Raw genomic sequence first — 13,597 nt, 5'->3', positions numbered from 1 at the left:
CAAATCCTCTCTCAAGCACTAAAATTAGACATCGACATGGTCATTAACCCCCAAATTCCATCTTAAGACTGTATTCCTGCATTTCCCCTAACTGTCTGCATGCCGCAATCACATTTTCCTAGACTGAAAGTGTGCTCAGCCTCCCATTAAGTAATAAAATACATGAGACAGACATGAAGTGATCTCTTCACTTTGAAAGATGCCTGTCTCATCAACATATTCCTTGCCTTCAAGAATAGAATTTAGCCACTCAGGAAAGTAAAGCAGTGTTCCCTCACACACTTTTCTTATACTAACTCAGTAGGTTAGGTAGATGGAAGGGAGGAGTACTTTTACTCCCAATGGAGTAAAAGCATCACCTAGTCTAAGGGATCCTGCTTCAATTAACTATACTGGCAGTTTAGGTGACCACAGAATGGATAGGGCAACAGAAACTCAAATTTACATCCTTGAACAAACCTTTAAGAAGAGGGGAAGAAAGTCCAGCAGCCTTCTCTGTTGATCCTCTGGGACAAGAAATGGAGCCACCTGCTCATACTCTACAAATTGTTTGCCTAGAGTCTCCCACTGGAGGGTGTGGCTCTGGGGCAGCTTGTCCTTGCTGTGTGCAGGCTTCTCCAGTTCCTCTGCCGTGTCTCCATCATCAGGGCTTTGCTCTTGCTGTCCTGCTTTGTAAGGTGCATCTTCCAGCTGCCATGTGAGTTCAGCTGCTTTGTCCATGCTGAGATGAGACCAAATAAAGATACTGTGTTATTTACAGTTAGATCATCTCTTACTGTTTAACCCTCTCATGGAACTAGACACTGAGAGTTTTAACTGTTGGAGTTAGAGAGTTTACAAACATGGAAACGCTCTCAGTCATTGACTCTTTTACATTTCTAATGGCAAAGCACCCTGCTTATGGACAAGAATATGAACAAGCTGTCTGCCATGAGACACGTGCATGTGCTACATAACTCATCTGGGCTTTGACAGGACAAACAGGCAAACCATGCAGCAAATCTGTATTCCAGCCCCAGCTTTGCCACTGAGCCAGATCCTCTCCCTTATACTTCAGTCACCCCAACTGTAAACCAAGTTATAATTATTACCATCATCAGATCTTCAACGGAAGAGCACTAGCCAAGAGCCAGGTTACACATTTCATTTAGTATGGACACTAAATTAAGCTGCATATCACTGATACACGCCCTACCTAGGGTGGGGCTGAAGCCCTGTCTGGAACAGGAGTTGTGTGGAAAAGCCAAAGGTTCTCCACATGGGTGTGCTGGCCCAAAGAGACAGCCAGATTCAGCTCTTCTATATGGCCGACATACAGCTCTGTACAATAAGTAGGTATTTTCACTACAACATTACTTGCTTTGTTGATCCTGCAAACTGAAGTGGATATTCCTCAATGAAGGAGCATGGTGTTTCTAGCAGTCTCATTTCCACCAAATTTAATTTAAAATGAGTCCATCTTGCACTATAGGTACAGGAATCCTTCTGCTATACTCATCTCAACCCCAAGTCCTCTCATCTACTTTACAGCCATGTTTTCACCCACAGTCTTCTGAGAGGTCATTGACACAGCCTTGAATCTGTAGCAGCTCCAGTCCTCTGCCATAGCCTTCTGTGAGCTCACCCTGCTATGTTGAGCCTACATAATGACAACACTTACACCAATGGAAATCAGGCTTCTCCAGTTTCCATCAAAGTCATCCATATGCTTATTGGTATCTAGGTCATTGTCTAACTATTCAAAATATGACAGGACAAATTATCACAGTGTGGGTAGGTAGATGGGAGTCATCAAAATTAATGTAGCTCACTTTACTTACCAAGTATATTGTCTTTTAAGAGCCTAGAAGAATCTTTAACACATCATTACACCCCCCTCAAAGAAAAACGTCAATGTAGCTTCATTTCTAGGAAATAGGTTCTTTCTCTAAAGTGTCTCTTTGATTGCCATTCTATCTTGTCAATAAAAACGCCAAAAAGCAAATATAACTAAAAAACTGAGTCAGATCTGCACTACCAGTACATACATCCATTAAAATAAATTTTAAAAGAGTATTACAAGCTTGGTTTAGAATCATAAGCCAACACTACATTTGGGATTCTCTTCATTCACCTTCCAAAAGTTACGCAGTTAGTTAGCTTACTGCTTGCATTCTGCCCACTCCAGGCCAGATGAATCAGTTTCCCCTCCACACTCACGCAGCAGCTCCACACTGCGCAGATGAAGAGCATGACATTATCTTGTCACTGTGCACCACACCACCTGCAGCAAGCTGACAGTCCCGGCAGACACCTATGCCTGGATGTAAATGCCGATCCTTCGCAGTATGGCAGAGGCTAATTCACTCTACCACAGCCCATACTCTGTCCTTTGTGGGAGATGGAGGGCTATGAAATTTTGATCAGCCTCCAAGGAACAGTCAATCTAAAATTCCTACCTCAACAACATTCTGTGTTTCACTGCTGTTGTTTTCTCTAATTATCTGTGTTAAGACAACACAGCCTTGTGAGCAAAAAAATTGTGATGACTGTCTGCATACAGTAAACAGGAAGACTCTGTTCCTCATGACTGTGTGGGAGTTACATTTGTCATATGTTATACTTAAATCTGGTGTGGGATTTTGGCCCACTTGAGTCATCATGAAGCTGTACAGTGTGTTGATTGAGGAAGCCTGGGTACTGTTCTAGGGGCTTCAGTGAGCACAGTTCACTTATGCTGCTCTCACATCCCAAACAGCACCACCATTCTCTCCCTAAAGGAAATGTCTCACCTTGGAAGCTACTCTGCTAAGCCTAAATCAATGCTAAGCAACAAGTAACTCATTCCCAGTGCCTACACTCACCCTTTGTCATTTGCATTGAGAAACCCAAAGTTCTTTACAGTGGCATTCTACAGATGGTGAAACTAAGTCATGGAGAGGTGAAATGAAGTGCCTATGCTGGCCTCAGAAGGTCAGTGACTGACCAATCAACTTCCTATATTGCACTGTATGAGTATGACCCTGCAAATGTTTTAACCATTTTTCTCTCTTTCTATTCACACTTCACTCTCTTGCCAGTGTCACAGCTAAAGCAAGCAGGGATGGTCACTCAAAAAATGTTTGTTCTGTGAATCCATGCAGTGAAAGAGTTCTTCCCATCTCCACAGAAACTCTCATAACCAGATATGCACACACAACTTCATTAATGAAGACCTAATTGTAGCAGGCTATGTAAGACATCTAAGTGTATGTGGAAATATTTAATCTCCATAAATACATGAAAGCAAAATGTGGATTATTATTTTCCTCATTATTTGTTCCAAACTATCTGGACTACAAAAGACATATTAGACTAAATATCAGTCCTCTGGTATTAGTCAGTTGACTCCACTTGCACTATCTGCTTTAAATATTACTTCTCCTAATAGCCTTTTCTTGTGTCTACATTTTGATTAAGACTTCTAAGTCCTTTACACTTTCTCCTCCTCTCAGAGGATAATTATTCCTCTAGACTAACCACAAAATCTCAGGGTCCAGCATTCAAATATCTTTGGTATTAAGGATAGATTAGATATTTTGAAAAGATCTTATATGTTTTCTCTCTTCTACACTCCACCATTTGTTTTGATCCTCAGTGTAAGTTAAGAGCTTATTTCAGCTTTGATAAGTTTCTTTATTTGATTCTTAAGTTTGACAAGATACTTTTTGATAAGTATCACAATGATACAAAAAGTAAACTCTAAATAATAAAGGTTTTAGAAGACATGAAAGTCAAAATGTTTTAAGTAAATCTGATGCAATCATTCAGAAAGTAGTGAGAGGAAATGTAACTTAATCATGTATTTTCCCTTTTTTTCTAAATGAAGCTCATGTGAAATCACACGGCAATGTTGCTATGTCTTTTTAGTCTGAAAAGACAAAAGGGAAGAAAGGCCTGACCAAAGCTGGCAGAAGAACCGGCAGAACACTGTTACTAACATCTTACTAGTTGAACAAACATGATTTTTTAAATGACAGTTTATTTATCTGTGATTACCTCCCCCAGCAGTTCAAAGAAGGATCTCATTCGGCTACAAAACCTCAATTTGCACCAAGATCAAGAACTTTACTTATACATTTAAAATCACTTGTGATCACAGCCAGATGGTTGACCAAAAGACAATCAAGTCTCATACCATATTTCAGAGATTGGTCCACTTTTTTACAGTAAGTATCTGCAAAAAATGCTAGATATTTGAATGCACAAGGAAATCTTTAATCTCCAGAAGTACATGAAAGCAAAATAAAGACTATGAATTGCTTCCTTATTTACTCCAACTGTTCTAATGACAAGAAAAATATTAGACTAAATATCAGACTTATACAACTACCTGCTTTAAATATTCCTTCTCCTAATAGCCTTTCCTTAACTATTAAATCCCAGGAATCTGGTGACTGTCAGAAACACACATCTCAGAGCATCCCAAAAATCCACTGTGTGATACTCCTTTATAACTCTTTCTCTGGCAGCTAAGATGACTGTTTAATGAACACAGTTATGACAGTTAATAATTTTAAATGCTAAAAACAGGGATGCCACTACCTCCCAAAGAAAGCTGTCTGATGCCATAACAGATCCAAGCAATAGCAGGCATCATTTGTTTTTTCCGTGAAACACAATATATCACAAATTCTTGTTTTCTTCCCATTCAATCACAACTCCCTCCTTGTGGCTCACATCACTCAGTGTTCACAGGAATCACAGCACCTCAGAATGAACAGTGTGCCAGATGCTGTCCACCTACTACCCTCTTACCTTTGTCCCTCCTGTTCACCCTGGTTCTTCCTCCCTGAACTCCTTCTGCCTTCCTTATCTACATCTATCAGTTCTATTTCTCATAGTTCATGAGACAAACTGAACAAACACCACCAAAAAGATTGACACTTAAATGTCACTCTATTTACATTCTCCAATAAGAGGATTGCAATAACTTAAGTTGCAAAATTAAATATCCTACCCAACCTTGCCAGTTCCATCTAATCAAAAATTTACAGGGCAAGGTATTCTCTCTTCTTATGTTCTGGCACAGTGCTTTGTACAATAGGATCCTAGTCTGGCTGGTGCCTTGAAATACAAATCACTGACAAAATTCAATTAACAGACGGGTTTTAAAACACTTTTCAACTTAGAGAAGCAGAGATATTTGGTATACTTTCTTTTGAGATGTGGTCCTCCTGGAAGTGATGTCCCCATCTCAAGAGTAAACAGAATGCTTCTGTTCAGTCATGGACAATATAGTAGTAAAAAACTCAACAACTAAGACCAGAGTAATTCTGACCATCTCAAAACAATAGCTCATTAGATAAGGACATTCAGTTAAATCATATCTAACAAGTCTTCACTAGCAGCAGCAACAGATCTGCAATCCTTAAATCTGCAATTCTATTTTCATCTCTAGATTAAATGATACAAGCAAACCACTGATCCTTTTTCCTCTTTGTACTGCAGTTTGGGGTGAACTTTGGCTGAAATCTTTGCTATTTGAAAATGGTCCTACAGTGACAAAGCAGTTGCAGATAATACCGCAGTTTCCTTCAACATTTAACAGTCTGTTCCTTTTGCTTTCACAGTGATTCTCTTGACATACCTGGGCTCCTAGATTTGGCAGCTCCTGTTGCAGTCAATAACCACATCCAGAAGGAGTGTTAATGTTTCTGTCCTACTAGGCATCTTGCTGCATGCAGCAGCTCCCACTCTGCTCTTTAAACTTTCCACTGTGAATCACCTGATTAGCTGCTGCACTTACTTCCTGAGGAAAGCAGAAGTGAAAAGCAAATGAACCACAGCTCAGGACCCACCAAGCTCCCAAAGCAACTTATAACAGCTCAGCTAACACACAAACCTGGCACGCATAGCATGCTTCTGCCCGAGTCAAGAGTAACCAGGTATTTCACCCTCTGTGCCATATTCACAAAGGAGGGGAGTGAGGGGGGGATTTCTTTCATTTTGTTTTTAAATATAATGTTTGCAAAACTACTAGAGGAATACAGCAGCACAAACCTCATGCTTTCTGTGCAACAATCTGGGCCCAAAGGTCAGGCAACTGTTGGGAGTCCTTCCTCAAATGCAGCACCCTTAAAATAAATACATTTGAATGCTGAGGTGAATGCTTGTCTCTGACCTCTCTACTAAAATGGTCAAGGCAGCTACTCAGATCAAGAGGCAAAAAAGCACCATAAGCTCATGGACAACATAAATGAACCTAGATAGCTATGGGCTTGGGGGAAGATTATTTCTCAGTTGTCTAGTTGCTTTTTTTATTTCATACATGTGAAAGGCTTTATAACTGTTTTGTAAGGTGAGGTGGAGTTCAAACATTTTTACATGGGAAATTCAAGTGTTTCCAACTGCTTCTCCTCAACAATTTTATGGTGACCTTGAGAATCAGTGAGATCATGGCCTTACAGTGACTGAAACCTAAGGGGATTTAACCACCTGAGGGTGGTTAAAGCCATCTGTTTCTCTTAACATCTACTTCACTCAAATGCTTGAAAAAGTGTTCAGGAGGAAAACTTAACTTTCTCTTCGAGCTAGGCTGCAATTTAGCTGGATAACATGCAGCTAATCCAGGCTGAAGACTCCTGATAAGTAATAAACAGGACAGCAATTGCATATACACCACAGGCACCTTTCTTGATGCACTGGTGTTCCTGGAACAGAACAATCCCAGAGGACTGTTCTCATGCCTTCCAGTAGAAATGCATTGTATTGATAGAAAGATAAACAATAGAGGCAGCTGCAAAATCATGGGTTTAGTTCATCCCTTTACAGATTATACCAGGAATTAAGCAGCTCTGTAGCTTTGTTACTAGGTTTTGGAAAGCATTAGCTAAAATAAGTATAATCTACACGGTGTTTTCCAAGAATATACAAGGTCACACTGAGCTACCCACACTCAGGGCAGCTCCAGTGAATGTTGCGTTTGGCCACTTCAGTGAGCACCATTGAGCTCAGTGCTGCTCTGGCATGGCTGTGAGACCTCTGGGCTGCTCTGAGCATGGGCCAAGCAAGCTCGTGCAGCCTCTGAAAGGCCGTGCCAACAGATCCACTATTTTTCTGCCTTAGGCCACTCACATATTAGCTGATATGTTCCCAGTGGCAATCTAGCCACAGTGGAGAGATGAATGGCAGAAGCGCAGAGACCAGAAGGGAATATTAATACCAACCCACTCAGAGAGAACATCATTGTCTTCAACTTCCTAACTCAGAAACAAGCCTAAAAGTGTTCCATTTCCACCCTTTTACTGTCAGTTTAAAAGCACAAAACAAAGGTCATTTGCAGCAGCCCCTCCATGCTGTTTGATCAGAGAGGTTTATTTCCCAGGAGCCTTCCCTATCCAGTGGTACCTCCTCACTAGATGCTGTTAGGAGTCAAGCAGGCACACAGTCGTTAGCAGATTTCTAATCCGCACAGCAGAGGAAGCACCATTTCTCTTTTTCATTCTGCACTAACTGCTGCTGGGCCTGAAAGTCCAGTTTCAACACGCACACCCACTTAATCTCTGCTTCACTGGAGCAAAACAGATGTAACCAAATTATCTGCAGTAAAAATAACTCAAGGGGTAAAGACAAGCATATAGATAATGTAGTAGGAGACAGTGCCACAATGCCCTTTGCCAGTTTGGGTTGTTTATATTAAAAGCCCCTTGCACTGTGCCTCCACGTACAAAAACAGAGATAAAAATCCTTCCTTTCTTTGTCCTTTCCTCTATAGTCTCACAGGAAAAACAAAATTAAAACATATATGTCTCCCACATACTTGCATTTGCATCTACATGCAGGGCACCCAGTTCAAAGGAAACCTCATCTTGGTTTAAGGTACCTAGAAAGGGCACTAAACCTCCTGGTCCAGGAGCTAGTTCTTCCAACACCAGATGGAAACTGTATCTGGTAATGCAGCACTCTGATGTAGATCATGCATGTCCCAGTGGAGATGGTGTCCTGCGTGAGCCAGACATACAGTGGGCTTCCTGAGGCAAGGATTTGGAGATAACTACAAGGTCCACCTGTCTCACAGCATCAAATAATTTCCCTTATGTTGACTCCTGCCAAACCTATCTCTTCTTTGTCAATCCAACTTCCACACACAAGTGGAAAAACCCTGATTCATGCTTTACATTAATGATACCACTAACACCAAAGTATCTTAATTATTTTAGTGGTTGAGAACGACTAGAATCACAGGACTTGAGGCTGCAGGTCAGTGATTGCAGGATTCTCCAAAAACACAAGTTGCAGTATTTTTCAGTTGCATTAGTTTCACCAAGTGGGTTACTGGTTACAGCAAGAGCAGACATGTCCTTTGGCTGCTGCTGTGCAGTTGCCATTGCCCAAGGGGCTCATAGTCCAGCCCAACTGCAAACCCAAGTGCGATGGAGCTTTGCTGAAAAGCCTGTATTTCTCTCTCTGGTGAGTTTCTCTCCTTGTAGACATCAAAAATAAAATTTAGCTGAATTTGCTGAGACAATACATTTTTCTGCTGCACATTCATAACCTTCAATGTGTGTGTGGGGAAAGTCAGTTAAACACATGTCCCTTTCAACATTTCAGTGTCCAAAAGTTGAATTAGCTGCAGGTTTTTTTCCACTCATTGCCTTTCTTGCTAAAATCCATCTTTTTTCTTGGTAAAAAGAAAGTTGATTAAAAAATGTTCATAGCGTCATTTTTCATTTCTTTAGGGAAGCGGCTGTGTTTCATTTTCCTCCCCTCTTTTCAGTGGCAGAACAGAAGCTGACAGAGAGACCGCAGAAAAAGTCAATGCAAAAATTTAAACCATCTGCTTAACCATCATTTTCACTCATGTTTTTTCTCAGCAAACCTTGAAATCTGCAATAAAGAATGCATTCAGCTTCTTCGGCACATCTTCCCAAAGAAGCAAAAGCAGTGGGCTATGAAGAAGCAGCAGGACTGTGAGCCTGAGCAGCTCGGCTCCTCTCCCTCTGGCACACGCACAGGGTAGGCTGGGGCAGCAGGGGTATCATCTCTTTGGCCGGGTTTTCCCTGGAGGACAAAGCCCTTGGGAGGTGGGAAGGAAAAGCCAGCTTCTGCCAGGGCTGCCAGACAGCCCCGAACTGAGCCAGGGCCCTTCCTGCCGGTGGCTGCTGCCCTCAGGCAGCATCACCACCTTTGAGGAAAAGAAGGCAGCATGTGCCTATGCACAGCTACACCACACAGATGGGCACACTTGGGCACCTGCACAACTAAACTTTGGCTTGAAATTAAGTGGAGCTCATACTGATGAAGCTATGGGACTGGCAGCTAGTACAGACATGCAGCATATCCACAAAGCAGTGTTTCCTGCCCTGCTGACTCCCAGCTACCCCTGGCACCTGAGCACTCTTACCAGAGAGGCCCAGTCACCCCCAACTACGCTGGCACCATGACTGAGGGGTATAAAAGGACAGAGTAGTTTGCAGCCTTGGTCCTGGAGTCAAGCTCCTAACTTGTCTCAGGAAAGGGTTCCATTACCTTCCCCAGCATTTCCACCTGAGCAAGGCCAGGCATTTTGCAGCCCTTCTTCTGTGCCTCCCGGCACCCAGCCTGCACCTGGGCATTGGTAAGGTTTCATTAGCAGTACCAACATTGTTTGGTAAGCATAATTTGTGACATAAACTTCTGCTATTTCAAAACGTTTCACTGGAAATTGGAACAAATTCCCTTCATCAACACAAATCTGTAAATCAAAATGGAATTTTTTCCAATGCTTTTGTTGTTTAAAAAGGAACAAATCGAAGTTTTCAACAGTCTGCATCCTACAGGTCAAGCTGCAGCAGTGCTTTTCAGCCTTTTGAAATCTGCACAATTCCAAAGTAGTTTCCTACAAACCCCTACACAGCACATGTAAGTCTGCTGTGTAAGCTTCCCCCTTTGTTAAACATTTTTGGCTATGTTAAAAGTATTTGGGGGAATCACTGGATGATATAATCACAGAAATACCCTAAATAGTTTTAAACTACATTTTAAAAAAAAAATCTATGCATAACTTAATGCCACCAAAATTATTCCAGAGTTATTAAAACACCAACTTTTAAAACTCAACTCTTTTAAAACATCAACTTTTAAAACATCAACTCTTTTAAAAATGGGTTTGTAACAAAAGTGAAAACATTTTTGTTTGAAACTGTCAGACCCAAACATCTTGACCAAATGAACAGAATATTTTTTCCTCAGAAGAAAGAAGTATCAAATACAACAGTTCCTCTGGGAAACTGCTATTTTGATTAAATGTCACCTACTGACTAGAAAAATGTGCAGGAAAATTTTAAAGCAGCTTGACTGAACACATGATCTCCACACTGGAAGGCATATTAGTCTAATGAGATTGAGGAAGTCGAAAGGCTAATGCAAAATATAATTGGCGTACCAATGGCATGCCCCCTCCCGTAGCCCAGATTAGCTCTCCACTAAAGGATACACAGGAATTCATTGTTTTCACAATCAACTCAAAAGTTGTTGAATTAAAGGATCATGATAGAAGTTCTGCAAGAAAATTTTTCACAAATATTTACAAAACAGAAAGTTAGACTTCAACACATAGTGCTTATCAGGAAATAGTACTCACAGACAGCTCCAGACGAAAGCACAAGATATAATTAAAGAAACACATATTGACCGACAGCTATTTTCTTGGGAAAATTTGCTCTTCTCATTTTCTCTGAGGAAGAATTACCAAAATCTCTGCAGACAACACCATATTCTTAAGTTTCAGAAATTGGTCCTAGTCCCTGTTTGACAGCCCCTTTGCTTTTTGCAAGGATGTTGTGTAGCTTGCATAGCCTACAGCAATGGTCATCTTCATCTTGGAGGAAATAGGGAGCCTGAAGTTCAGGCTAAACAAATTAAACAAAATCCTTGCAACTCAAGTGTGAGAGCAGACATTTTTCCATCTTTGTTGTGTCCCCTGCTAACTACTCTTATTTTTTCTTTTGCAGTTCCCAAGTCTGTAAACAAACTCCGTCTCCCGAGACCTTGCTCTCCAATAAGCAGAGAGACTCTGCATGTATCCAGTAAGGCTGCTTTCCCACAGTGATAACTGCTCAGGTACCTTCAAATACCTAATAACCCAGGCTTAATGAGCTGTCACACCCTATTCATGCATAAGCCTGGCTTTTCTACATTTGGTTGCTAGGCTTTGCCATGTCATACAAAAATATGAACAGAAGGATGGGGAGAAAAGCAGTAGTTTTGCTACCTGTTATGGTCTGGTTTAAAAAACAATTCTTGAAGCTGAGTAGCTTCCCTGGGGATCATGGTTTTCTTTTTTTTTTTTTTTCCTAGGAAAGGACTGCTTTTAGGGTATTCAAATGGCTGTTCTTGGCTGATAAATAATAAGAAAAAAATCTCCTTATTCTCGATTTAATTTATAGCCAGATCCCACATTAGTGTTTTCTTTTATGCTAGGAACTGAACCTAGAAGGATACATAAAAATGCTGCTGCTGCTCAGCAGAGAGGTAATTTTAGTCTTGAAATTAAACTATGGCACTACGCATGTAGAAATACTTTGTTAAAGAGGCAAATTAGAGCAAGAGAGTCGTTGGCTGTGTCATCATTTGCAAGCTCAATGTATTCAGCAGAACTTGAAAGCACAGCTTTCACATTCACAGCAGAGGCTGCTGCCACACGGAGTAAAGGAGGAACTGGTACAAGAATGCAGTCGTTACCTTGCAGAGAGACTCACCACAAGAGGGAAGTGCAACAGCAGCAGCTTTCGGTCAGATTGGAGTTCTTTTTGAATGTAGTGGGTTGACCTTGGCTGGACACCAAGTGCCCAACAAGCTTCTTTATCACTCCCCTTCCCAGCTGGACAGGGGAGAGGGAATAAGACGGAAAACACTCAGAGGGTGAGATAAGGCAGTTTACTAAAGCAGAAGCGAAAGTTTGCACATGCACAAGCAAAGAGGAAAATAACAAGGTTTATTCTCTACTTCCCATTAGTAAGGGATGTCCGTCCGCTTCCCAGGAAGCAGGGCTTCTGCACACATAATGGTTTCTTAGCAAGCAACCATTGTAAACAATGAATGCTCCCCTTTCCTGCTCCTTTCCTTACCTTTTATATCTGAGCTGACATCATATGGTACAAAATATCCCTTTGGTTAGTTTGGGTCAGCTGGCCTTGTTGTGTCACTTCCCAGGATCTTGCCCTTGACTGGGGAAAGATGCTACAGTGCTGATGCTGTGCTCAGCAGTAGCCAAAAGACTGGTGTGTTATTAGCACTTTTCTAGCTACAAATGCAAAGCACAGCACTGTGAGGGCTGCTATGGGGAAATGAACTCCAGCTCAGCCAGACCCCATACATTGCTGCCGTACCATTCCAGGGCTGGAGAGCAGTGGCTCAGAGCTGACAAACCAGCAAATTCCTGCTGCAAGGCTGAATGTTAGGATGCCAGTTCAGACACAGGGTCTCCAGGGCTGTCACTGCCTTCAAGAATTGCCTCTCTGTAAGCAGAGAAATGTGAAGGATTCACACGGAGGTCTAGGAAGGCTTATTCAGAAATAGAAATTGTTAAGCTGTCTAAAAACCAGACACCAGTCCTAAGGTGAAACTTAAATAATTGTTTTGTATCTCAGTGCATCAGTCACCACACAGTACAAAGCTGCTTACTCGAAGGAAGCAGAAACCTACCTTGTAAAAGTCTGGGACCTAAATACATTCAGAATGTAATCTGCAAGGTTTGCTCCCTTCATCCAGCTATGTAGCAACAAACTAGTACCAGGAACCTGTGCTGAGACCATTGACAGAGTTATTAGTGGGAGAAAAAATGGTCAAAAGAAGGTGCATAGCTTGTATTTTATTGTGTACAGCTGGAAGAGTAGCTCAGAGATGGGATCACTCTTACAAGACATCTTAAATGCACAGATGACAAGTGTATGACTAAACACTTTGTGTAGACATGCCAGGCTCTAGTGATATTTTTATTTCTATTTAACATCTTATCCTTTTTCATTTCCACTCAGCTTTTATTTTCCATTTTTATTTCATATTTTTTCTCAAATGAGATGAGAATAAAGATGAAAAATTCAAACACCCTCCCTCTGCCCAATACAGACATTTCTGCCAGAGATATTCAGAGCTCTCTCTTTCCCACAGACCTTTTTTGTTCATACAGATCTTAAATATGAAACTGTACCTTAGAGCCTTTTAGCCTCTGCCCGAGCTCCAGAGAACACTACATGGTTTGTGGTTCTCAACGGTACCGTGGGCAGTCCTAATCCTGAGCATCTTTTGTGTTGGCACCTTCCTCCCCGAGCGTCACGAGGTGGCAGCACGACAGAAGGGCTTGCAAGGAGTGCTCTGACATCAGGCAGCCGAAATCTTACACAGCCGTAGGTACGCAGTTCATTTCCACCTTCGATTTGCAGCTTCCATTTCTTTTCCTCAGACCATCTTAGAAAACGAGACAGGAGAGTGTTACAGCACAAAATAGAACCACTTACTTTCCTGTTTATTTGCTTTCAGCAGTTTGAGCATTTATAGGATTACATTTTCATACTTCCACTGGCCTCTGCAATGGACAGGTTTCAGCTGGGCAGCCAGCAGAGAAGCCACTTAGAAAACAGTGGTCTGCTTTGACCTT

General features: G+C 41.5%; 1 protein-coding gene across 2 annotated transcripts in view; it reads right to left on the bottom strand.

Annotated features, from left to right (window-relative positions):
* Positions 1 to 5,706, bottom strand: part of WDFY4 (WDFY family member 4) — a 127,870-nt gene extending 122,164 nt beyond the window's left edge. The window contains exons 1-2 of one of the 2 annotated variants that reach the window (XM_027648205.1): positions 5,609 to 5,706; positions 460 to 721 (exon numbers count right to left, since the gene is read on the bottom strand). In XM_027648205.1, the coding sequence (XP_027504006.1) occupies positions 460 to 720 (261 nt within the window). In that variant the 5' untranslated portion in view covers position 721; positions 5,609 to 5,706. Of the gene's footprint in view, positions 1 to 459; positions 722 to 1,356; positions 1,595 to 5,608 lie in introns of those variants that run through there. The other variant, XM_027648206.1, reaches the window with a different exon arrangement.
* Between the last annotated feature and the right edge of the window lie 7,891 nt (positions 5,707 to 13,597).

This window comes from Corapipo altera, unplaced genomic scaffold (assembly GCF_003945725.1).
Source record: "Corapipo altera isolate COAL_440 unplaced genomic scaffold, ASM394572v1 56, whole genome shotgun sequence".
In the NCBI taxonomy this organism is placed as follows: Eukaryota; Metazoa; Chordata; class Aves; order Passeriformes; family Pipridae; genus Corapipo; species Corapipo altera.
The sequence above is the reverse complement of the archived record's forward strand: the minus strand, read 5'-3'. Positions and strand labels throughout refer to the sequence as shown.